The 25,483-nt window shown below is 44.0% G+C and overlaps 1 protein-coding gene across 1 annotated transcript; it reads left to right on the forward strand.

Moving 5' to 3' along the window:
* Window positions 1–1,148: 1,148 nt before the first annotated feature.
* Window positions 1,149–5,221, forward strand: LOC123121537 (protein SCAI; the record flags this gene model as incomplete). Its single annotated transcript, XM_044541540.1, is given in 9 exon segments — window positions 1,149–1,636; window positions 1,742–1,948; window positions 2,044–2,259; window positions 2,996–3,062; window positions 3,155–3,301; window positions 3,528–3,619; window positions 4,224–4,412; window positions 4,502–4,635; window positions 4,747–5,221. Coding segments are annotated over 9 exon segments (1,838 nt in total), but the record flags the coding sequence as incomplete, so codon positions are not given.
* Window positions 5,222–25,483: the final 20,262 nt, after the last annotated feature.

Consider the following 25,483-nt stretch of genomic DNA (forward strand, 5'->3'; position numbering starts at 1 on the left):
AAGACCGTTCGCTCCAGAGGAACCAGCTTCTTGTGTTCCATAGGAAAGCGTCACAGACCTGTACATTTCATGGGAAAAATAAAATCTACTCCAATCAAAGGAAATGTGTGGTCAAAATCTCCTTCCCTCACTTCATCGCTCCCCCGCCCCATCCCACATCCCGTGTCCCGCCAGATGTGCTAGTACTAATGCAAGACAACGGCTAGACACTTTCCTGTAACCTGAACACACCTCATTTTTTTTTATTCCTATGCTCTGAAGACCTGTGGTTTGTACTGTACATCCAACTTCACTTTCCGTTTCGTTCTATTTTTTAGCTCCAACCAGACATAGGAATAGGAATGGAACCGACCCATTCCCGTGAAATGGAACCATTCCATTACATTTGGTTCCTCAACCAAACACATCCTTATTTTGCTCCTCTCCAATCCGAACGCAGCCTTATATTTAGGAATGGAGGAGAGAGGCGTTTTGGAGGCCGAGCTCCATGGAGGCCTTTATTTTTGAAAAAAATAAATTCAAACTTTTATGATTTAAAAAATTCTGAAAAATATGCGTGTATATAAGGATGTTAACAACATGTGTGTAAAAATTCATGATGAAATACCTTGAGTTGCGACCTGTACAAAAAAGACAAATTCATGGCCTGGAAGGATAAATAGTATCATGTGTTAAACAACCCCAGATTTGTCTTTTTTCACAGCCCTCATTTCAATGTATTTTGAACTAAAAATTTACGCACATCTGTATTTTTTCAGATTTTTTTGAACTATAAAAATATGAATTTCGATGAAATTTTAATTTTGAATTTGGAGGCCGAGCTCAAAAGGGATTTCCGGGAATGGAGGGACTACCTTTCAAGAAAGCCCACCGAAGCAAACTATATAAAAAAATCGGGGAGCCTTGGGCTGACGCTGAACAGTGTTGCCTGACGTGTGCTAGGTCGGCCATATCAGCTTTTGGGCTTGGGCTGGGCTCCAAGCTAACGGAACAGAACGGAACGGAGAAAGGAAAGAAGACGGCGATGACTCCAGTCTCCAGCACAACTGTCCAAGGCAACTCCGGGGGAGGGGAACGAAACGCATCCGGCGGAGCTACCATGGCGTCGTCGCCGCAGCAAGGCCAAGGCCAGGCCCAAGGCGGCGGCGGCGGCGGCGGCGGCGGCGTCTGCCCGGCGGAGCAGTTCTGGTCGCTGCTGGACAAGGCGGACCGGCGGTTCGCCCGGGTGCGGGACCTGCCCCTCTTCGGCCGCCAGGAGCCCGCGGAGTACGGCAAGGCCTTCCGCATCTACACCCAGCTGTGGCGCATGCAGCAGGAGCACCGCCACCGCCTCCTCGACGCCGGCCTCCGCCGCTGGCAGGTCGGCGAGATCGCCGCCCGCATCGCCCACCTCTACTACTCCCAGTACCAGCGCACCTCCGACACCGCCCTCCTCTCCGAGGCCTTCGTCTTCTACCACGCCGTCCTCGACCGCGCCTACTTCCTCGACGACCACCTCGGGGCCTCCACCAAGCACCTGCGCTTTCTCGCCAGGTTCCTCCTCGTCGCGCTTATCCTCTCCCGCCGCGCGCAGACTGTGCCCCGCCTCGCCGGCCACATCCGGTCGCTCCTCGACGAATCCAAGAAGACCCTCCAGGTCCAATTCAATTCTTCTCTCTTTTGTTCCTTCCCCGCTTCCCGATCCCGATGCAATGAGCTCGCTCTTCATTTCTCTGGCTCAAATTAAGATGAAATGTTGCAGGAAGCTGATTACAGGGAATGGAAGCATGTCGTGCAAGAAATCACGAGGTTTCTAAAGGCTGACTCGCCCTTCATGAACAAGAGACCTCTCAGGTACAGCTATGCATTTGATCCTCCCCCGGAAACTCTTCCGACCATCCCACCTACAGTCAAGAAGCGCGGTCTGCTCTTAAGCGATGCCATCCTATGCAGCTATTATCATAACGAGGTATAATGCTTCCTCGGTTTCTTGCAGTCAGATGCATGGTACGCTCTTTAATTTTTTTACTAGCGGAACATCATGTATCTATGTGTTCCCTTCAGGTCAAATTTACCGACCTCACTCTAGACACATTCAGAATGCTTCAGTGTCTTGAATGGGAACCATGTGGTTCCTTTGCACAAAACAATGGTTACAGCGCCCATGATGAAGGCGGGCAAAATCACCCCAATCTCCTGAAAGATCTGAGAGACGCTGCGTTGCCCCCGAACCCACTGAAAACAGTTCTCTATCGCCCCTCGGTGCCACATTTCCTGAAGGTCAGTTTCTCATTTGGCATCTTGTCAACTCAAGTTTGATTTATTGTCTTCGTCCTGAATATACACACTGCTCATTGTTACTCAATGCACTGGTCTGGTCCTAAGAGAAAACCTGTGGACCAAGCTCTTCTAGATACATTTCAAATTAGGAAGTGGAAGTGTAATTTGTAAATGGCAGCCAGTGTATGTTTCTTGGAATGATCAAAAACCGGCTAGTAGGAGAATTGAAAAAAGTAGGGAATTCTGCAAGATATGTACACGATGCTACTAACTAATCTGAACTACGCGACGAGGAAGCATGATGATGACTTGATGAGGGAAGATAATGCAACTAAACTGAGTCTGTTTGTTGATTTGTTCCATTATCGATAATACCATCCTCTCCATTATCCGCCCATAATAACCAACAGTCCTTTCTTCATTCCTTTACACCCATAGCAGTTAGGAATTCTAACCCAAAATATATTTGAGGCATAATGGTATTAGTGATTCCTGGGGTGCTATGCTATGCAAATGATGCAATAGAGAGATGATTGCTGTTGAATAGAATGGCAATGTTTGGTGCATGCCCTCTGGGGCCTCCTATCATCCGCGCCCTCCTTTTACGGCCGAACATCCAAATTCTTTTTTTCTTTCGCTTCACAAGAAAATATAGTTATATGAACTCCTATGTTTACACCATTTTATCCTAAATGAAATATTTGCCTGGATAACAACATTTACGATTGAAATCCAGGTCCTTGCCACCAAATGTGAAGAGCTCCCATTGAACACTATGATGTTGATATACCTTTCCGCTGCAGGTTGGTGCCCTAGGCTTGTAGAACTAAAATGTTATCAGCTGTGTGTTAGGGAGTCATTCTAGTTAGCATTCAAATATGATAATTTCTTTCAGATGAGGTGCAATCCTCTGGACTTGGTCCCGATACAAGCGAGAGGGTTGTGAACAGCTTTAGTCAGTTTGACATATCTAATACCAGGGCCGGCACTTCAAAGGAAGATAACGAACCATGTCTTTGGTTAGGTTGCCGTGAAGGCGAAGGTATTTTTTTGACTCTGAGTTCATTCGACTATGTTCGATGTCTCTAATGCAATACATAACTAGTTTCACAATGCTGAGTTCATGTGATTATGTTCAATATCTCTAATGCAGTACAGAACGATTTTGATGGCATAGGGTTGTTTGAAGTTGCCTTTATACAGACTTGAGTATGTATATATGTTTTTGAAAAGAAGTGTATTGTTTCTGATACATGTTCAACATCTAGGCTCAAACTGCATATACCCTTGTGATCTGATCCCGTTTACAAGGAGACCTCTCTTTTTGGTGATTGACAGTAACATCAGCTATGCATTTAAGGCAGGTTTGTTTACTCTCTTTTTTTTGCTGCCATATCTATTATTCTGGCTAGTGAATACTGAATATATATTCTTAGTGGAAGTGGAGTATCCATGATCGGTGGATGCTTCATATGGAATATTGTATTGCTTCCTTGAGATAATGCAGAGGTTATTATTGAGCCCGCTCATATGCACATAGACAAGCTTATATTTTAATGCTCCCTCTAATACATATTAATTGGCACTCACTTGGTACAACTTTAGTGCAAAGTTCTACTAAGTGAGCGACAATTAATATGGATCGGAGGGAGTAACATTTTAAAGTTCTTATTTTCATATTCACAGAGCTTTTGCCCTATGCTCTTATTGTGGAACAAAGTTCCTTCTGCATTTTCTTATTCTACAATTCACTTTCCTCCTTTTCTTGTTCTCTTTCTTTTTTGTTTGACGCTCATGTTTGTAATCTTACCCTCTAATCTTAAGTGAAAAGGCAGAGCACCTGCCTTTTGCCCGTAAAAAATCCTGTTTCTTTAGTCCTTTTTATTATTATAATGTGATATGCTAGTCCTTTTTGTTCTGTCAGTGATTTTGTCGATGCTAATTGTTGTATTTAAGCACTGCAGTCAATTCATGGGGCTGAAAAAGGGGAGACAGCTGCCATGTTACTTTCTCCAAGCTCCCGATCTTGCGCTGTAGGATTCAGTGGGGACTCTACACGGCAGAGTGGTAGTCAATTTACTATGTTCCTCACAGCTCCATTGCAAGCTTTCTGCTTTCTGATCGGCAATAATGGGCTGGACATTATTGACAAGGTTTGTGTTTTTATTTTGTGACAAATTTCTTATTTCTGCCAGGCACTACATTTTGCAGTCTGAGAATTGATATGATTTTTTTTCTGTAGGATTATAACAAAGCCGAGGAGCTACTATCCTTGTCATTGAATGAATGGGCCATGACTTTGGTTGCTTCGTCTTCACTTGACCCTGTCTGGGTTGAAGTTTTAGGCGATCCACTCCTGCGGCGGCTGCTTCTCAGGTTACCTAGCTTGTCAATCTGTGATACTACTATTCCCCGCTCCAGTTCCAGTCCTGGGGAACAACTCAACCGAAACCTTGGTAGTAAGTTCATTTGGGTTGTTTCTTGCAGGTTTATTTTCTGCCGAGCCACGCTTTCGCTGTTCAAAGCGAGCAACGATAAGGCGGAATGCCTGCCAAGCTGCGTGCCTCCATTGCCGGAGTCGGTTGGGGGAGAAAGCATGCTGTCGCAATGCTGTCTGATGCGAGTGGCATCTTTCTTGGGCGCCGCTGACCAATTCTCGTTCGCCGAGGTTACTACATGGCCTGACATTGATGACCCACCAGCAGTGGAGGTGCCGACAAAGAGTTATGAGGAGAAGATCCATCGGCCGTCTCATGGACCCATTTCTCCTGGTAGCCGCTCTTGAAATTTCTTCCTCCTGAACTGCTAGTAACAGTTGTTGATTTGTGACCTCCCGCGGTACAAAGCGAAACTTATAGCATTCACCCCAGTGTGATATTAGTGAAATTTGACTAGAGAATAAAACCCGAGTACTTGATTGATCTTGTAAAATCGAATGGTGAGAGTTGCAACTGAATTTTGATGTTGCGAGCAAAATGATCGAATCTGCAGAAGCGGCCAGAAAGCGACAGGCCAATGCAAACTGCAAGATCTTTGGAAAAGCAGCTTACATGTCAAGTCATGAAAGGTCCGGACCTTTCTTTTTTTTTTAGTTTTGGATTGTCATCACCAAATGGAAGCAGTAGCAATGTGCCCGTGGAATGCGCCCCATCTCCAGCCAGCCATCCTCGAGCGTGGCAGCGACTTTTGGTTGTCAGCGTTATTGAGTGCACCGTTGCGGCAGTATCCAGCGTCGTTGGCCTGAAGAACCCTTGAAGAGCAGAATGTCACAGCCTGGTTTTTGGCCTTTTTTTTTTATTTTCTGAGATTTTTTGCTTGAGTTTTCTTTCTCTGTGGCTATGTGGTTTGAAAACTGAAGGAGATGACCTCTTTTTTTTTTCCAGAGTAGCTTGTCATTCTCAAGACCTTTCCTAGACCTTGTCATTCCCATCTTGGACCAACCCCAATAATCTTTTTCTTGGGAATATTCCTTTTTTCTATTAAAGGAATAACCCAATTTGCCCTAGGTTGTGAAGAAAATTCCCAAATAATTCTCATAAATTGTTTGAGACATATCTTCATCACATATGGCAAAACTTTTCTTTGTCATGTTCAAAAATAATTCACCAATATTTCTTTTCCTATTCTGCCCTAAATGACATTTTTTGAAGCAAGTGCTATTTATCTTTGCCCATTTGACCCCAAACTTTTTGGACACCTTTTCATGTCCATATCATTGCCACATATCAAAATTCAACTTCATTTGCCTAGTAAATCTTCTTCAGTGATTTTTCAAAGTTCCTGACTGAGAGAATGCTTTGTGAAGGAAGTACTAACTAGGGTTATCCAAATGAGTTAAAATTTTACACACTCCTTCATGTGCTGATATCATTACCCTCCTCAAGATTTGAGCTCATGCAATGCATCCATGAGAGCACAGGGTCAAATCTTTGTTTCTGTCCAAATTTTCAGTTTGTGAAGCAAGTATATTTTATCTTGCTCCATTATGGCTGAAACTTTTCCAGGCCCTTCTCCTATCCATTTAACCTATCCCCCACCAATTTTGGATCAATTAATCAATCCAATATTCCTCTAGAATTTTTGCAAGTTTCTGGACAGTGAGGATGTTTATGTAGCAAGTACCATTTTGATTTATCCATTTGGTATGAAATTTTTACAGCATCTTCATATGGCCAGATAACACTGCCATGCCAAATATCAGCTCAAGTGGCTTCTACATTTGGGTGCCTCATCATAATCTCTATTCTGGACCATTTTGGCCAGTTGCAAAGCAACTATGTTATATATTGGTCCATTTCCTTCCAAACTTTACATGATTCTTGTCCCTCCTATCCTAAACACCCCATACAACTCATTTTTTCCAAGCTCTTCGCTGTTGATCACTGTAACCTGATTCAATTTGAAAGAGCAAACTTCAGTGGAGTAATCCCATCGATCCAGAGCATGCCTTGTTGATCCATCACCTCCCCCAGCCTCAGTGATGCATGGACTTGTCACCAGACATATCGAGGCAGACCCTCTTGTCCTCTTCATGCCAGTCAGCGCGGTGACCATCATCTTGGCATGCACTGAGCGCGTCCAGGACATCGTTTGTGCTTTGGCCTCGCCTCCTCTCGTCGTCTTCGCGCGCGTGACCCTGTCCAGCGTGTTCCCCGAGTTGTCGTCGTTCCCCTGGAGCCATTTGCCCCTCCGTTTGCTTCCCCGGCGACCCGTCCCCGTCGAGAAACAGTGCGCGCCCGTGAGCGCCGTCGTCTTCCACCGCGGTGTCCTCTTCCTTCTCTTGTCCCTGAGCTCTGCTCGTCTCAGTGATCGTCTGCAGCTCGTCTGCTTCCCCCTCGTCGCCTTCCCGCGCCCTCCCGTGATCGCTGCCCGTCGCCTGGGCCTCGGCCGGACGCGAGCGGCGGCACCCGAGCTCGAACCGCCTCACCCCGCCTATATAAGACAACCCCGGCCTCGTCCGAGCTCATCACTGGCCTCCGCGCACTTCTAGCTCACTCCCCAGCCCCTCCATTAGCCTCCAGGAGCTCCCCTCCTCACCCACTGCCGCCATGGCTGTGGTTCGGCTCCGCCTAAATTGGCTTGATATCGGCCGTCCCTTCCCTTCTGACCTCACCTGCGTCTTCTCCAAGCTCCAGTGGTCCTCCCAACCTCCTTCTTTCACAACCGGAGCCTGTGTGGCCGCGACCCCACAGATCGGCCGCACCACCCGAAGCCCTCCTCCACCGCGGCCGACGTCCCTCTCGGTTCGGTGCTCCCCGGCGTCTTCTACCACCTGGATGGGATCCTCCTCGCCGCGCTGAGCCCGCCGGTAGGTCGCACGCTCCATATGGTGGTCGGGATCGCCGACGAGCCTCGTCGGGGTGAGCTCCCCTGCTCGGCCCGATGCGTCCAGGCGGGAGGAAGAAGAAGACCTGCCAGGTGGGCCCCGCATCACCCCCGACTCCACCAGTCAGCCGCACGACGTTGACCCCGCCACTGCCACGTCACTTAAGTGGAGGCGTATTCGCCAGGGTACGTTTTCCCCACTCTAAAGTGCACGTCGATTGTTCTTCGGGCCAGAATACGTTTTCCATACGAGAAAGCGTATTTCTGAGAAAGGCATGTCCGGTTTAATCAGCCAGGGACCTGTTTGTGAATATTTTTGCTACAGATTGGTCCCTGAGCTTTAAACGTCCGTATCTTTTTGCCCGTAACTCCGATTGAGGTGAACCCAAAGCATACTTCTTCGTCCTGTCGAGCTCTATATTTCGGTACCATTTTCACTAGGTGGTTCCACTGTGAAAATGACCATTTTTGCCCTTGCCCGTAAACAGCCCCCTCCGAGAGAGAACTGCTTTCGGCGATTCTTTCCGCGGCTTCACCGCACTTCTTCCCGGTGTATCCTTCATCCCCAGGTAAGCCACAACACCCACTTGCATGATGGACATGCAGTAGCCAAGGTTTTCAACTTGAACATTTAATAAGTGCTTGTTTGCCTGCAACTATTATTGCTGTTTTGGTTATGCTTATGGATCTGTGTTTATCTTCATGCTATGTTCTTATACACTTGGCTATCATGTCTTCTTGCTAGTATTAATTTTCTATGCCATGCTTGGTAGTAGTACATGTTGATGTTGGTGATGGTCTTCCGTGCATGACTATCGTCTGTTCTGAGTACCGTTGTTATGCATGTTCCTTTGCATCCAGTTGGTTAAATGCTTGCATGGTAGTTTTATCATTATGTTACTGCATGGTACTTATTCTCGATGCTAGTGGTCATGATATGTTTATATGTAGTGTTATACTCGTGATATTCATGCTCGTCAGTATGCCATGCTCATTCAGATAAATGATTTAATGTTGTTGATATGCTTGATGAATTAAGTTGCACCCCCATGCTTATGTTGATATCATGCTCATGCATTTTAGTTGCAACATGCTATCTTATTATGGCTCAGCTTATTGCATTCAAGTTTAACCGGACTTAATCGAACTTGAACAACTGTTGGCTGAGTCATGGTGCCACCATATCGAGCTGACCAGTGCAACCACATTTGCCTTTTATGGGGAGGTCCTAACTGGGTCTATTGTCATGCCTCTCGCCGGTGCCTCCAATGAGGGAAGGTTATGCGCGGGCGCTACCTTGGTCGGGTAGGACGGCATAAGCCTTGTGTGCCCGTTGTTGTATTGTACCCGGGTTGTCCCCGTTTGGGACCGTTTATTGTTTTGCCACGACGGTGGCCGTTGATGCCTTTGGTAGGCACGGGGCCACCCATGACTTAGCCCAAAGGGGAGTTGGTTGGAGTGGCCGGGAGAGTGTCATGGCAGTAGATCGGTTTTGTCGGAACGCCGTTGGTCCAACCGAATGGGAGTGCGAGGCCATGGGTTCTGTGGTGTGGGTACAGTGTGCTAACCTCTGCAGAGTGTTTGTTAAATCTATCAATAGCCGCGCCCGCGGATAAGGGCCCAGTTCGTAGTTGGTCACACTATGGGTCAACAGTAATAATAATAACTTGCTTAATAACAACCCTGGTTCGATGATGAGAAAGAAGTTGGTTGTGATCATGAGAAGATCACCGTGGTATCGAGGATACCGAGTTGTTGGATATTTGTGGTGTTATGCAAGAGTCAATGGTAAAGATCAAGCTCCTTGTGGTCATGTAATGATTACTACGGTATTGTAATACCAAGCTTGATTGGATCCTGAGATGATCGTGTGATGTCCGTGATGGTAAGCTTGTGCATGTGATTCGTTACGAGGTAACCCGAGCGGAGTAAGTTGGTGCATGATAGTGTCATCATGTTGCATGTAGTATCATCATGTTCATATGTTCATGCCATGCTCGTATTGTTCTAGCTGTATCATGTTGCACATGCCATGTTGATCTAATAGTATCATGTTAATCCTTGTTAACCTGTAATTGCCATGCTGTTGTTTGTCTTGATTGCTCTTGGTTGCTGTGAGCTTGCAAGTACATTCAATGTACTGACCTGGCGTGTCACGCTAGTTTGCAGGTCATGCCGGATTTGATTGCTTGTTTGTCGTGGATTCCTTATTTGCGAGCTAGGATAAGCGTTCCAGCCAGAGTCCCTGCGGAGTGGAGTTCACCACCGTTGTCGCTGTTCCGCTGCTAGAGTTATTCCGCTGCTTCGTGTTGTTCTGCTGCTTGCATGGAGGAACCGTGGCAGGCGTAGTGTTGCCGTGCCAATGTAATCCCCTTGTACCCATATAGACTATAATAAAAAGCTGATTTGTTCTATGCTAAGCAGTGTCGTATTCCAGAAGACTTCTCCTTGATCTCTGGGCTGGAATACGGGGCATTCCGGTTTCTCTGAGCCGGGGTGCCACAACGCTTGGTATCAGAGCAGGTCTGGTTGTAGGATGCCCTAGCCCGCGCGAGCGTTAGAATGCGGTAGTATAGAGCCCAGTTAGTTTGTTGCACTTGATTGCTACATTTGTTTGTTGCATAGCATGCATATAGATTTCATCCGGTCGCTTATAGTGATCTTGTGAGTGTAGGTGGTATCGGTTTCGATCCACTACCAGCACCTCCTCTTTGCATACCCATGATAGGTCTCTGTCGTATCTATAATTTTTGATTGTTCCATGCCAATATTATACAACTTTCATATACTTTTGGCAACTTTTTATACTATTTTTGGGACTAACATATTGATCCAGTGCCCAGTGCCAGTTCCTGTTTGTTGCATGTTTTTTGTTTCGCAGAAAACCCATATCAAACGGAGTCCAAATGGGATAAAAACTGATGGAGATTTTTTTGGAATATTTATGATTTTTGGGAAGAAGAATCAACGCGAGACGATGCCCGAGGGGGCCACGAGGCAGGGGGGTGTGCCCCAGGGGGTCAGGCGCGCCCTGGGCCCTTGTGGCCACCCCGTAAGGCGGTTGGTGCCCTTCTTTCTCCACAAGAAAGCTAATATCCAGATAAAGACCGTGTCCAAAATTCATCCCAATCGGAGTTACGGATCTCCGGGAATTTAAGAAACAGTGAAAGGGTAGAATCAGGGAGCGCAGAAACAGAGAGAGACAGAGAGACAGATCCAATCTCGGAGGGGCTCTCGCCCCTCCCACGCCATGGAGACCAAGGACCAGAGGGAGAACCCTTCTCCCACCTAGGGAGAAGGCCAAGGAAGAAGAAGAAGGAGGGGGGCTCTCTCCCCCTCGCTTCCGGTGGCGCCGGAGTGCCACCCGGGCCATCATCGTCACCGCAATCTACACCAACAACTTCACCGCCGTCATCACCAACTCTCCCCCCTCTAGGAAGCGGTGTAACACCTCTTTTACCCGCTGTAATATCTACTTAAACATGGTGCTCAACGCTATATATTATTTCCCAATGATGTATGGCTATCCTATGATGTTTGAGTAGATCCGGTTTGTCCTTTGGGTTAATTGATGATCGTGATTGGTTTGAGTTGCATGTTTTATTATTGGTGCTGTCCTATGGTGCTCTCCGTGTCGCGCAAGCGTGAGGGATCCCCGTTGTAGGGTTTGTAATATGTTCATGGTTTGCTTATTGTCTGCGTTGCGTGAGTGACTGAAACACAAACACGGATAAGTGGGTCATGGCGTATGGGAATAAAGAGGACTTGATACTTTAATGCTATGGTTGGGTTTTACCTTAATGATCTTTAGTAGTTGCGGATGCTCGCTAGAGTTCCAATCATAAGTGCATATGATCCAAGAAGAGAAATAATGTTAGCTTATGCCTCTCCCTCAAATAAAATTGCAATAGTGATTACCGGTCTAGTTATCGATTGCCTAGGGACAAATAACTTTCTCGTGACAAAAAGCTCTCTACTAAAACTAACTTATTTGTGTCTTTATCTAAACAGCCCCTAGCTTTTATTTATGTGCTCTTTATTATCTTGCAAACCTATCCAACAACACTTCTAGTTTCATACTTGTTCTAGGTGAAGCGAACGCTAAGCGTGCGTAGAGTTGTATCGGTGGTCGATAGAACTTGAGGGAATATTTGTTCTACCTTTAGCTCCTCGTTGGGTTCGACACTCTTACTTATCGAAAGAGGCTACAATTGATCCCCTATACTTGTGGGTTATCAAGATCTTTTTCTGGCGCCGTTGCCGGGGAGTTATAGCGTGGGGTGAATAATCTCGTGTGTGCTTGTTTGCTTTATCACTAAGTAGATTTTATTTGTTGTTCTAAGTTGTTCTCTATCTTTAGTTATGGATATGGAACACGAAATACCAAAAAAAATTAGGTTTACTTGCTACTCATGGAGATGGGGAACCTCCTAAAACCCTCGATGCTCATTATGTGAAAGATATTATGTACTACTTTGATAATCCCGAGAAAACCCCATTCAATTTTGTGGGAGACACGTTGGATCAACGTGAATACTTTAGGGATTATCGCTTGACTCAGAAAGGGAAACTATTATGGGATCAAATTTGTATGTTGTATTGGTATGCTAGGCAACTATGCTTGAGATATGATTATAGTTGTTGCTCTAGGATGAAGGCTCCACACCTTCCCTTTTCATGCAAATTTAATGATAATGAAACCTTGGCTTCTTATGCTAGTGGTATATATGATTACTATGATGTGGAGCGAATAGAAGAATTTGTTGCTTTTAAGAGTGCATGTGAAATTGAACCTTTGTTTAAAGAGTGTGAAGATTTTGATGATTCAGTTTATAGACCTGAAAATTTTGCTATACTTAAATATTGCTATGAGAATTATAAATACAATTATGATATTGATGAATTTATTGAGAAAGTCTCCGCTGTCCAAGAAGAGACTAATATTTTGCAGCAGTCTATGGAAGAAGAAATTGATGAAACTGTGAGCTCATTGCATGAAAAAGATGATGAGGAGAGCGAAGAACAAAAGGAGGAAGAGCGGATTAGCTACCCGTGCCCACCTTCTAATGAGAGTAACTCTTCAACTCATACATTGTTTAATTTCCCTTCGTGCTTACCGAAGGATGATTGCTATGATGATTGTTATGATCCCGTTGATTCTTTTGAAATACCCCTTTTTGATGAACTTGATGCTTGCTATGCTTGTGGCCAAGATGCCAATATGAATTATGCTTATGGAGATGAACTTGCTATAGTTCCTTATGTAAAACATGAAATTGTTGCTATTGCACCCACATATGATAGTCCTATTATCTTTTTGAATTCTCCCGACTACACTATATCGGAGAAGTTTGCCCTTATTAAGGATTATATTGATGGGTTGCATTTTACTACTACACATGATGATTTTGATAGATATAATATGCATGTGCTTTCTGCTCCTACTTGCAATTATTATGAGAGAGGAACTACATCTCCGCCTCTCCATGTTTCCAAGATGATAAAATTGTAAGAAACTGTTTATACTATGCATTGGCCTTTACTATGTGTGCATGAATTGTTCTTTTATGACATGCCGATGCATAGGAAGAGAGTTAGACTTTGTTGTTGCATGATATATGTTACTTTGTGCTCACTACTAAATCACAAATCATTGTTAATTAAAATTGGCTTTGATATACCTTGGGATCCGGGTGGATCCATTACTTGAGCACTATATGCCTAGCTTAATGGCTTTAAAGGAAGCGCTGCGAGGGAGACAACCCGGAAGTTTTAGAGAGTCATTTATTTCTGTTGTGTGCTTTTATAAAGTTTAAAAACAAAAAAATAAAGAGGGGAACCTAAAAGTTTTTCAAAAAGAAAAGCGAAAGTGAGAAAGACGAGCATTGTTGAAGTGGGAGCTAGCCTTGAACTTTGTTCATGCTCACGGAAACTTTGTGAATCTTGATTACAGAAACTTTTCAACAAAAATTATCCCCTTGTACAATTCCATTGTATAATAAAAATAATGTGCCAAGGTTTGCCTTTAGGATGTTTACAATGCTTGTTGGTTTGCGCGGTGCAGGACAGAAACTTTGGCTGTAGTGCGCGATTTTACATTTTTTACTGGAATGTCAAAAGGTTCTGAATTTTTTTCACTGTCTTTCTATACAAATTGTTTGTTTTTCCTAATTTTGGTAGAATTTTTGGAGTACCAGAAGTATGGTGAATGTCCAGATTATTACAGACTATCCTGTTTAAGACAGATTCTGTTTTTGATGCATAGTTTGCTTGTTTTGATGAAACTATCGATTTATATCAATGGATTAAGCCATGGAAAAGTTATATTACAGTAGCTACAATGCAAAAACAAAATATGAATTGGTATGCAACAGTACTTAGAGTAGTGATTTGTTTTATTATACTAACGGATCTTACCGAGCTTTCGGATGAGTTTTGTGTGGATGAAGTGTTCGAAGATCGAGGAGGTCTCGATGTGAGGAGAAGGAGGAGAGGCAAGAGCTCAAGCTTGGGGATGCCCAAGGCACCCCAAGTAAATATTCAAGGAGACTCAATCGTCTAAGCTTGGGGATGCCCCGGAAGGCATCCCATCTTTCTTCAACAAGTATCGGTATGTTTTCGGATTCGTTCCGTTCATGTGATATGTGCAAATCTTGGAGCGTATTTTGCATTTAGTTTTCACTTTTCTTTTATGCACCATGATGGTATGAGATAGTACATGGTTGATTTATAGAATGCTCTTTGCACTTCACTTATATCTTTTGAGTATGGCTTTATAGAATGCTTCATGTGCTTCACTTATATCATTTGAAGTTTGGATTGCCTGTTTCTCTTCACATAGAAAACCGCCATTTGTAGAATGCTCTTTTCCTTCACTTATATTTGTTAGCGCGTGGGCATATCTTTTGTAGAAAGAATTAAACTCTCTTGCTTCACTTATATCTATTTAGAGAGATGACAGGAATTGGTCATTCACATGGTTAGTCAAAAAATCCTACATAAAACTTGTAGATCACTGAATATGATATGTTTGATTCCTTGCAATAGTTTTGCGATATAAAGGTGGTGATATTAGAGTTGTGCTAGTGGGTAGTTGTGGATTAGTAGAAATACTTGTGTTGAGGTTTGTGATTCCCGAAGCATGCACATAAGGTGAACCGTTATGTGATGAAGTCGTAGCATGATTTATTTTTTGATTGTCATCCTTTGTGTGGAGGTCGAGATCGTGCGATGGTTAACTCCTACCAACCCTTCCCCTAGGAGCATGCGTGTAGTACTTTGTTTCGATGGCTAATAAATTTTTGCAATAAGTATGTGAGTTCTTTATGACTAATGTTGAGTCCATGGATTATACCCACTCTCACCCTTCCATTATTGCTAGCCTCTTCGGTACCGTGCATTGGCCTTTCTCACCTCGAGAGTTGGTGCAAACTTCGCCGGTGCATCCAAACCCCGTGATACGATACGCTCTATCACACACAAGCCTCCTTATATCTTCCTCAAAACAGCCACCATACCTACCTATTATGTGTTGGGGAATGTAGTAATTTCAAAAAATTTCCTACGCACACGCAAGATCATGGTGATGCATAGCAACGAGAGGGGAGAGTGTTGTCCACGTACCCTCGTAGACCGAAAGCGGAAGCGTTAATACAACGCGGTTGATGTAGTCGTACGTCTTCACGATCCGACCGATCAAGTACCGAACGCACGGCACCTCCGAGTTCAGCACACGTTCAGCTCGATGACGTCCCTCAAACTCCGATCCAGCCGAGTGTTGAGGGAGAGTTTCGTCAGCACGACGGCGTGGTGACGATGATGATGTTCTACCGACGCAGGGCTTCGCCTAAGCACCGCTACGATATTATCGAGGTGTAATATGGTGGAGGGGGGGCACCGCACACGGCTAAGAGATCAATGATCAATTGTTGTGTCTATGGGGTGCCCCCTGCCCCCGTATATAAAGGAGCAAGGGGGGAGGCGGCCGGCCTAGGAGGAGGGCGCGCCAAGGGGGGAGTCCTACTCCCACCGGGAGTAGGACTCCTCCTTTCCTTGTTGGAGTAGGAAAAGGGAAGGGAGAAGCAGAAAGAAGGAAGGGGGCGCCCCCCTCCCTAGTCCAATTCGGACTAGTCCATGGGGAGGGGTGCGGCCACCCTTTGGGGCCTTTCTCTCCTTTCCCGTATGGCCCATTAAGGCCCAATACGAATTCCCGTAACTCTCCGGTACTCCGAAAAATACCCGAATCACTCGGAACCTTTCCGAAGTCTGAATATAGTCGTCGAATATATCGATCTTTACGTCTCGGCCATTTCGAGACTCCTCGTCAAGTCCCTGATCTCATCCGGGACTCCGAACTCCTTCGGTACATCAAAACACATAAACTCGTAATATAACCGTCATCTAACTTTAAGCGTGCGGACCCTACGGGTTCGAGAACTATGTAGACATGACCGAGACACGTCTCCGGTCAATAACCAATAGCGGAACCTGGATGCTCATATTGGCTCCCACATATTCTACGAAGATCTTTATCGGTCAAACCGCATAACAACATACGTTGTTCCCTTTGTCATCGGTATGTTACTTGCCCGAGATTCGATCGTCGGTATCTCAATACCTAGTTCAATATCATTACCAGCAAGTCTCTTTACTCGTTCCGTAATACATCATCCCGCAACTAGCTCATTAGTTGCAATGCTTGCAAGGCTTATAGTGATGTGCATTACCGAGTGGGCCCAGAGATACCTCTCCGACAATCAGAGTGACAAATCCTAATCTCGAAATACGCCAACCCAACAAGTACCTTCGGAGACACCTGTAGAGCACCTTTATAATCACCCAGTTACGTTGTGACGTTTGGTAGCACACAAAGTGTTCCTCCGGTAAACGGGAGTTGCATAATCTCATAGTCATAGGAACATGTATAAGTCATGAAGAAAGCAATAGCAACATACTAAACGATCGAGTGCTAAGCTAACGAAATGGGTCAAGTCAATCACATCATTCTCCTAATGATGTGATCCCATTAATCAAATGACAACTCATGTCAATGGCTAGGAAACATAACCATCTTTGATCAACGAGCTAGTCAAGTAGAGGCATACTAGTGACACTCTGTTTGTCTATGTATTCACACATGTATCAAGTTTCCGGTTAATAAAATTCTAGCATGAATAATAAACATTTATCATGATATAAGGAAATAAATAATAACTTTATTATTGCCTCTAGGGCATATTTCCTTCAGTCTCCCACTTGCACTAGAGTCAATAATCTAGTTCACATCGCCATGTGATTTAACATCAATAGTTCACATCACCATGTGATTAACATCCATAGTTCACATCGTCATGTGACCATCACCCAAAGGGTTTACTAGAGTCAGTAATCTAGTTCACATCGCTATGTGATTAACACCCAATGAGTACTAAGGTGTGATCATGTTTTGCTTGTGAGATAATTTTAGTCAACGGGTCTGTCACATTCAGATCCGTAAGTATTTTGCAAATTTCTATGTCTACAATGCTCTGCACGGAGCTACTCTAGCTAATTGCTCCCTCTTTCAATATGTATCTAGACCGAGACTTAGAGTCATCTAGATTAGTGTCAAAACTTGCATGGACGTAACCCTTTACGACGAACCTTTTGTCACTTCCATAATCGAGAAACATATCCTTATTCCAGTAAGGATAATTTTGACCGCTGTCCAGTGATCTACTCCTAGATCACTATTGTACTCCTTTGCCAAAATCAGTGTAGGGTATACAATAGATCTGGTACACAGCATGACATACTTTATAGAACCTATGGCCGAGGCATAGGGAATGACTTTCATTCTTTTTCTATCTTCTGCCGTGGTCGGGCTTTGAGTCTTACTCAATTTCACACCTTGTAACACAGGCAAGAAACTCTTTCTTTGACTGTTCCATTTTGAACTACTTCAAAATCTTGTCAAGGTATGTACTTATTGAAAAAACTTATCAAGCGTCTTGATCTATCTCTATAGATCTTGATGCTCAATATGTAAGCAGCTTCATCGATGTCCTTTCTTTGAAAAACTCCTTTCAAATACTCCTTTATGCTTTGCAGAATAATTCTACATTATTTCCGATCAACAATATGTCATTCACATATACTTATCAGAAATGCTGTAGTGCTCCCACTCACTTTCTTGTAAATACAGGCTTCACCGCAAGTCTGTATAAAACTATATGCTTTGATCAACTTATCAAAGCGTATATTCCAACTCCGAGATGCTTGCACCAGTCCATAGATGGATCGCTAGAGCTTGCATATTTTGTTAGCACCTTTAGGATTGACAAAACCTTATGGTTGCATCATCTACAACTCTTCTTTAATGAATCCATTAAGGAATGCAGTTTTGTTTATCCATTTGCCAGATTTCATAAAATGCGGCAATTGCTAACATGATTCGGACAGACTTAAGCATCGCTGCGAGTGAGAAAATCTCATCGTATTCAACACTTTGAACTTTGTCAAAAACCTTTTTCCGACAAGTCTAGCTTTGTAGATAGTAACACTACTATCAGCGTCCGTCTTCCTCTTGAAGATCCATTTATTTTTATGGCTCGCCGATCATTGGGCAAGTCAATCAAAGTCCATACTTTGTTCTCATACATGGATCCCATCTCAGATTTCATGGCCTCAAGCCATTTTGCGGAATCTGGGCTCACCATCGCTTCTTCATAGTTCGTAGGTTCGTCATGGTCTAGTAACATAACCTCCAGAACAGGATTACCGTACCACTCTGGTGCGGATCTTACTCTGGTTGACCTACGAGGTTCAGTAACAACTTGATCTGAAGTTTCATGATCATCATCATTAACTTCCTCACTAATTGGTGTAGGTGTCACAGGAACCGGTTTCTGTGATGAACTACTTTCCAATAAGCGATGAGGTACAGTTACCTCATCAAGTTCTACTTTCCTCCCACTCACTTCTTTCGAGAGAAACTCCTTCTCTAGAAAGGATCCATTCTTAGCAACGAATGTCTTGCCTTCGGATCTGTGATAGAAGGTGTACCCAACTGTCTCCTTTGGGTATCCTATGAAGACACATTTCTCCGATTTGGGTTTGAGCTTATCAGGATGAAACCTTTTCACATAAGCATCGCAACCCCAAACTTTAAGAAACGACAACTTTGGTTTCTTGCCAAACCACAGTTCATAAGATGTCGTCTCAACGGATTTAGATGGTACCCTATTTAACGTGAATGCAGCTGTCTCTAATGCATAACCCCAAAACGATAGTGGTAGATCGGTAAGAGACATCATATATCGCACCATATCTAATAAAGTACGGTTACGATGTTCGGACACACCATTACACCGTGGTGTTCCAGGTGGCGTGAGTAGTGAAACTATTTCACATTGTTTTAACTGAAGGCCAAACTCGTAACTCAAATACTCTTCTCCACGATCAGATCGTAGAAACTTTATTTTCTTGTTACGATGATTTTCCGCTTCACTCTGAAATTATATGAACTTTTCAAATGTTTCAGACTTCTGTTTCATTAAGTAGATATACCCATATCTGCTCAAATCATCTGTGAAGGTCAGAAAATAATGATACCTGCTACGAGCCTCAATATTCATCGGACCACATACATCTGTATGTATGATTTCCAACAAATCTGTTGCTCTCTCCATAGTTCCGGAGAACGGCGTTTTAGTCATCTTGCCCATGAGGCACGGTTCGCAAGCATCAAGTGATTCATAATCAAGTGATTCCAAAATCCCATCAGTATGGAGTTTCTTCATGCGCTTTACACCAATATGACCTAAACGGCAGTGCCACAAATAAGTTGCACTATCATTATTAACTTTGCATCTTTTGGCTTCATTATTATGAATATGTGTATCACTACGATCGAGATCCAACAAACCATTTTATTGGGTGTATGACCATAGAAGGTTTTATTCATGTAAACAGAACAACAATTATTCTCTAATTTAAATGAATAACCGTATTGCAACAAACATGATCAAATCATATTCATGCTCAACGCAAACACCAAATAACACTTATTTAGTTTCAACACTAATCCCGAAAGTATAGGGAGTGTGCGATGATGATCATATCAATCTTGGAACTACTTCCAACACACATCGTCACCTCGCCTTTTACTAGTCTCTGTTTATTCTGCAACTCCCGTTTCGAGTTACTACTCTTAGCAACTGAACCAGTATCAAATACCGAGGGGTTGCTATAAACACTAGTAAAGTACACATCAATAACATGTATATCCAATATACCTTTGTTCACTTTGCCATCCTTCTTATCCACCAAATAGTTGGGGTAGTTCCGCTTCCAGTGACCAGTCCCTTTGCAGTAGAAGCACTTAGTCTCAGGCTTAGGACCAGACTTAGGCTTCTTCACTTGAGCAGCAACTTGCTTGCCGTTCTTCTTGAAGTTCCCCTTCTTCCCTTTGCCCTTTTCTTGAAACTAGTGGTCTCGTCAACCATCAACACTTGATGTTTTTCTTGATTTCTACCTTCGTCGATTTCAGCATCACGAAGAGCTCGGGAATTACTTTCGTCATCCCTTGCATACTATAGTTCATCACGAAGTTCTACTAACTTGGTGATGGTGACTAGAGAATTCTGTCAATCACTATTTTATCTGGAAGATTAACTCCCACTTGATTCAAGCGATTGTAGTACCCAGACAATCTGAGCACATGCTCACTGCTTGAGCTATTCTCCTCCATCTTTTAGCTATAGAACTTGTTGGAGACTTCATATCTCTCAACTCGGGTATTTTCTTGAAATATTAACTTCAACTCCTGGAACATCTCATATGGTCCATGACGTTCAAAACGTCTTTGAAGTCCCGATTCTAAGCCGTTAAGCATGGTGCACTAAACTATCAAGTAGTCATCATATTGAGCTAGCCAAACGTTCATAACGTCTGCATCTGCTCCTGTAATAGGTCTGTCACCTAGCGGTGCATCAAGGACATAATTCTTCTGTGCAGCAATGAGGATAATCCTCAGATCACGGATCCAATCCGCATCTTTGCTACTAACATCTTTCAACATAATTTTTCTCTAGGAACATATCAAAAATAAACACAGGGAAGCAACAACGCGAGCTATTGATCTACAACATAATTTGCAAAATACTATCAGGACTAAGTTCATGATAAATTTAAGTTCAATTAATCATATTACTTAAGAACTCCCACTTAGATAGACATCCCTCTAATCCTCTAAGTGATCACGTGATCCATATCAACTAAACCATAACCGATCATCACGTGAAATGGAGTAGTTTTCAATGGTGAACATCACTATGTTGATCATATCTACTATATGATTCACGCTCGACCTTTCGGTCTCAGTGTTCCGAGGCCATATCTGCATATGCTAGGCTCGTCAAGTTTAACCTGAGTATTCTGCGTGTGCAAAACTGGCTTGCACCCGTTGTAGATGGACGTAGAGCTTATCACACCCGATCATCACGTGGTGTCTGGGCACGACGAACTTTGGCAACGGTGCATACTCAGGGAGAACACTTTTATCTTGAAATTTAGTGAGAGATCATCTTATAATGCTACCGTCAATCAAAGCAAGATAAGATGCATAAAAGATAAACATCACATGCAATCAATATAAGTGATATGATATGGCCATCATCATCTTGTGCTTGTGATCTCCATCTCCGAAGCACCGTCATGATCACCATCGTCACCGGCGCGACACCTTGATCTCCATCGTAGCATCGTTGTCGTCTCGCCAACTATTGCTTCTACGACTATCGCTACCGCTTAGTGATAAAGTAAAACAATTACATGGCGATTGCATTGCATACAATAAAGCGACAACCATATGGCTCCTGCCAGTTGCCGATAACTCGGTTACAAAACATGATCATCTCATACAATAAAATTCAGCATCATGTCTTGACCATATCACATCACAACATGCCCTGCAAAAACAAGTTAGACGTCCTCTACTTTGTTGTTGCAAGTTTTACGTGGCTGCTACGGGCTTAGCAAGAACCGTTCTTACCTACGCATCAAAACCACAACGATAGTTTGTCAAGTTGGTGCTGTTTTAACCTTCGCAAGGACCGGGCGTAGCCACACTCGGTTCAACTAAAGTGAGAGAGACAGACACCCGCCAGTCACCTTTAAGCAACGAGTGCTCGCAACGGTGAAACCAGTCTCGCGTAAGCGTACGCGTAATGTCGGTCCGGGCCGCTTCATCTCACAATACCGCCGAACCAAAGTATGACATGCTGGTAAGCAGTATGACTTATATCGCCCACAACTCACTTGTGTTCTACTCGTGCATATAACATCAACGCATAAAACCAGGCTCGGATGCCACTGTTGGGGAACGTAGTAATTTCAAAAAAATTCCTACGCACACGCAAGATCATGGTGATGCATAGCAACGAGAGGGGAGAGTGTTGTCCACGTACCCTCGTAGACCGAAAGCGGAAGCGTTAACACAACGCGGTTGATGTAGTCGTACGTCTTCACGATCCGACCGATCAAGTACCGAACGCACGGCACCTCCGAGTTCAGCACACGTTCAGCTCGATGACGTCCCTCGAACTCCGATCCAGCCGAGTGTTGAGGGAGAGTTTCGTCAGCACGACGGCGTGGTGACGATGATGATGTTCTACCGACGCAGGGCTTCGCCTAAGCACCGCTACGATATTATCGAGGTGTAATATGGTGGAGGGGGGCACCGCACACGGCTAAGAGATCAATGATCAATTGTTGTGTCTATGGGGTGCCCCCTGCCCCCGTATATAAAGGAGCAAGGGGGGAGGCGGCCGGCCTAGGAGGAGGGCGCGCCAAGGGGGGAGTCCTACTCCCACCGGGAGTAGGACTCCTCCTTTCCTTGTTGGAGTAGGAAAAGGGAAGGGAGAAGGAGAAAGAAGGAAGGGGGCGCCCCCCCTCCCTAGTCCAATTCGGACTAGTCCATGGGGAGGGGTGCGGCCACCCTTTGGGGCCTTTCTCTCCTTTCCCGTATGGCCCATTAAGGCCCAATACGAATTCCCGTAACTCTCCGGTACTCCGAAAAATACCCGAATCACTCGGAACCTTTCCGATGTCCGAATATAGTCGTCCAATATATCGATCTTTACGTCTCGACCATTTCGAGACTCCTCGTCAAGTCCCTGATCTCATCCGGGACTCCGAACTCCTTCGGTACATCAAAACACATAAACTCATAATATAACCGTCATCTCACTTTAAGCGAGCGGACCCTACAGGTTCGACAACTATGTAGACATGACCGAGACACGTCTCCGGTCAATAACCAATAGCGGAACCTGGATGCTCATATTGGCTCCCACATATTCTACGAAGATCTTTATCGGTCAGACCGCATAACAACATACGTTGTTCCCTTTGTCATCGGTATGTTACTTGCCCGAGATTCGATCGTCGGTATCTCAATACCTAGTTCAATCTCGTTACCGGCAAGTCTCTTTACTCGTTCCGTAATACATCATCCCGCAACTAACTCATTAGTTGCAATGCTTGCAAGGCTTATAGTGATGTGCATTACCGAGTGGGCCCAGAGATACCTCTCCGACAATCGGAGTGACAAATCCTAATCTCGAAATACGCCAACCCAACAAGTACCTTTGGAGACACCTGTAGAGCACCTTTATAATCACCCAGTTACGTTGTGACGTTTGGTAGCACACAAAGTGTTCCTCCGGTAAACGGGAGTTGCATAATCTCATAGTCATAGGAACATGTATAAGTCATGAAGAAAGCAATAGCAACATACTAAACGATCGAGTGCTAAGCTAACGAAATGGGTCAAGTCAATCACATCATTCTCCTAATGATGTGATCCCATTAATCAAATGACAACTCATGTCTATGGCTAGGAAACATAACCATCTTTGATCAACGAGCTAGTCAAGTAGAGGCATACTAGTGACACTCTGTTTGTCTATGTATTCACACATGTATCAAGTTTCCGGTTAATACAATTCTAGCATGAATAATAAACATTTATCATGATATAAGGAAATAAATAATAACTTTATTATTGCCTCTAGGGCATATTTCCTTCATTGTGGCATTTCCATAGCCATTCCGAGATATATTGCCATGCAACTTGCATCATCATCATATACATGACTTGAGCATCCATTGTCATATTGCTTTGCATGATCGTAAGATAGCTAGCATTATGTTTTCATGGCTTGTCCGTTTTTATTTTTGCTACGCTAGATCATTGCACATACCAGTACACCGCCGGAGGCATTCATATAGAGTCCTATCTTTGTTCTAGTATCGAGTTGTAAGTAAATAAAAGTGTGATGATCATCATTATTAGAGCATTGCCCCAGTGAGGAAAGGATGATGGAGACTATGATTCCCCCACAAGTCGGGATGAGACTCCAGACTTTACAAAAAAATAAAAGAGGCCAAAGAATCCCAAATAAAAAAAGAGAGGCCAAAGAAGCCCACCAATAAAATGAGAGAAAAAGAGAGAAGGGACGATGTTACTATCCTTTTACCACACTTGTGCTTCAGAGTAGCACCATGTTCTTCATATAGAGAGTCTCTTGAGTTATCACTTTCATATACTAGTGGGAATTTTCATTATAGAACTTGGCTTGTATATTCCGATGATGGGCTTCCTCAAATGCCCGAGGTCTTCATGAGCATGCAAGTTGGATACACCCCCACTTAGTTTTCAGTTTGAGCTTTCATATACTTATAGCTCTAGTGCATCCGTTGCATGGCAATCCCTACTCCTCACATTGACATCAATTGATGGGCATCTCCATAGCCCATTGATTAGCCGCGTCGGTGTGGGACTTTCTTCCTTTTTGTCTTCTCCACACAACCTCCACCATCATATTCTATTCTACCTATACTGCTGTGTCCACGGCTCACGCTCATGTATTGCGTGAAAGTTGAAAAAGTTTGAGAATACTAAAGTACGAAACAATTGCTTGGCTGAAACCGGGGTTGTGCATGATTTTAATACTTTGTGTGGTGAAGATGGAGCATAGCCAGACCATGTGATTTTGTAGGGATAACTTTCTTTGGCCATGTTATTTTGAAAAGACATGATTGCTTTATTAGTATGCTTGAAGTATTATTGTCTTAATGTCAAATGATAGACTATTGCTTTGAATCACTCGTGTCTTAATATTCGTGCCATGATTAGACTACATGATCAAGATTATGCTAGGTAGCATTCCACATAAAAAATTATCTTTTTATCATTTACCTACTCGAGGACGAGCAGGAATTAAGCTTGGGGATGCTGATACGTCTCCGTCGTATCTATAATTTTTGATTGTTCCATGCCAATATTATACAACTTTCATATACTTTTGGCAACTTTTTATACTATTTTTGGGACTAACATATTGATCCAGTGCCCAGTGCTAGTTCCTGTTTGTTGCATATTTTTTGTTTCACAGAAAACCCATATCAAACGGAGTCCAAACGGGATAAAAACTGACGGAGATTTTTTTGGAATATTTATGATTTTTGGGAAGAAGAATCAATGCGAGACGATGCCCGAGGGGGCCACGAGGCGGGGGGGGGCCCAGGGGGTCAGGCGCGCCCTCGTGGCCACCCCGTAAGGCGGTTGGTGCCCTTCTTTCGCCGCAAGAAAGCTAATATCCGGATAGAGATAGTGTCCAAAATTCATCCCAATCAGAGTTACAGATCTCCGGGAATTTAAGAAACGGTGAAAGAGCAGAATCAGGGAGCGCAGAAACAGAGAGAGAGAGACAGATCCAACTCGGAGGGGCTCTCGCCCCTCCCACGCCATGGAGACCAAGGACCAGAGGGAGAACCCTTCTCCCACCTAGGGAGAAGGCCAAGGAAGAAGAAGAAGGAGGGGGGCTCTCTCCCCCTCGCTTCCGGTGGCGCCGGA

The sequence above is a fragment of the Triticum aestivum genome, chromosome 5D, assembly GCF_018294505.1.
Source record: "Triticum aestivum cultivar Chinese Spring chromosome 5D, IWGSC CS RefSeq v2.1, whole genome shotgun sequence".
Lineage (NCBI taxonomy): Eukaryota > Viridiplantae > Streptophyta > Magnoliopsida > Poales > Poaceae > Triticum > Triticum aestivum.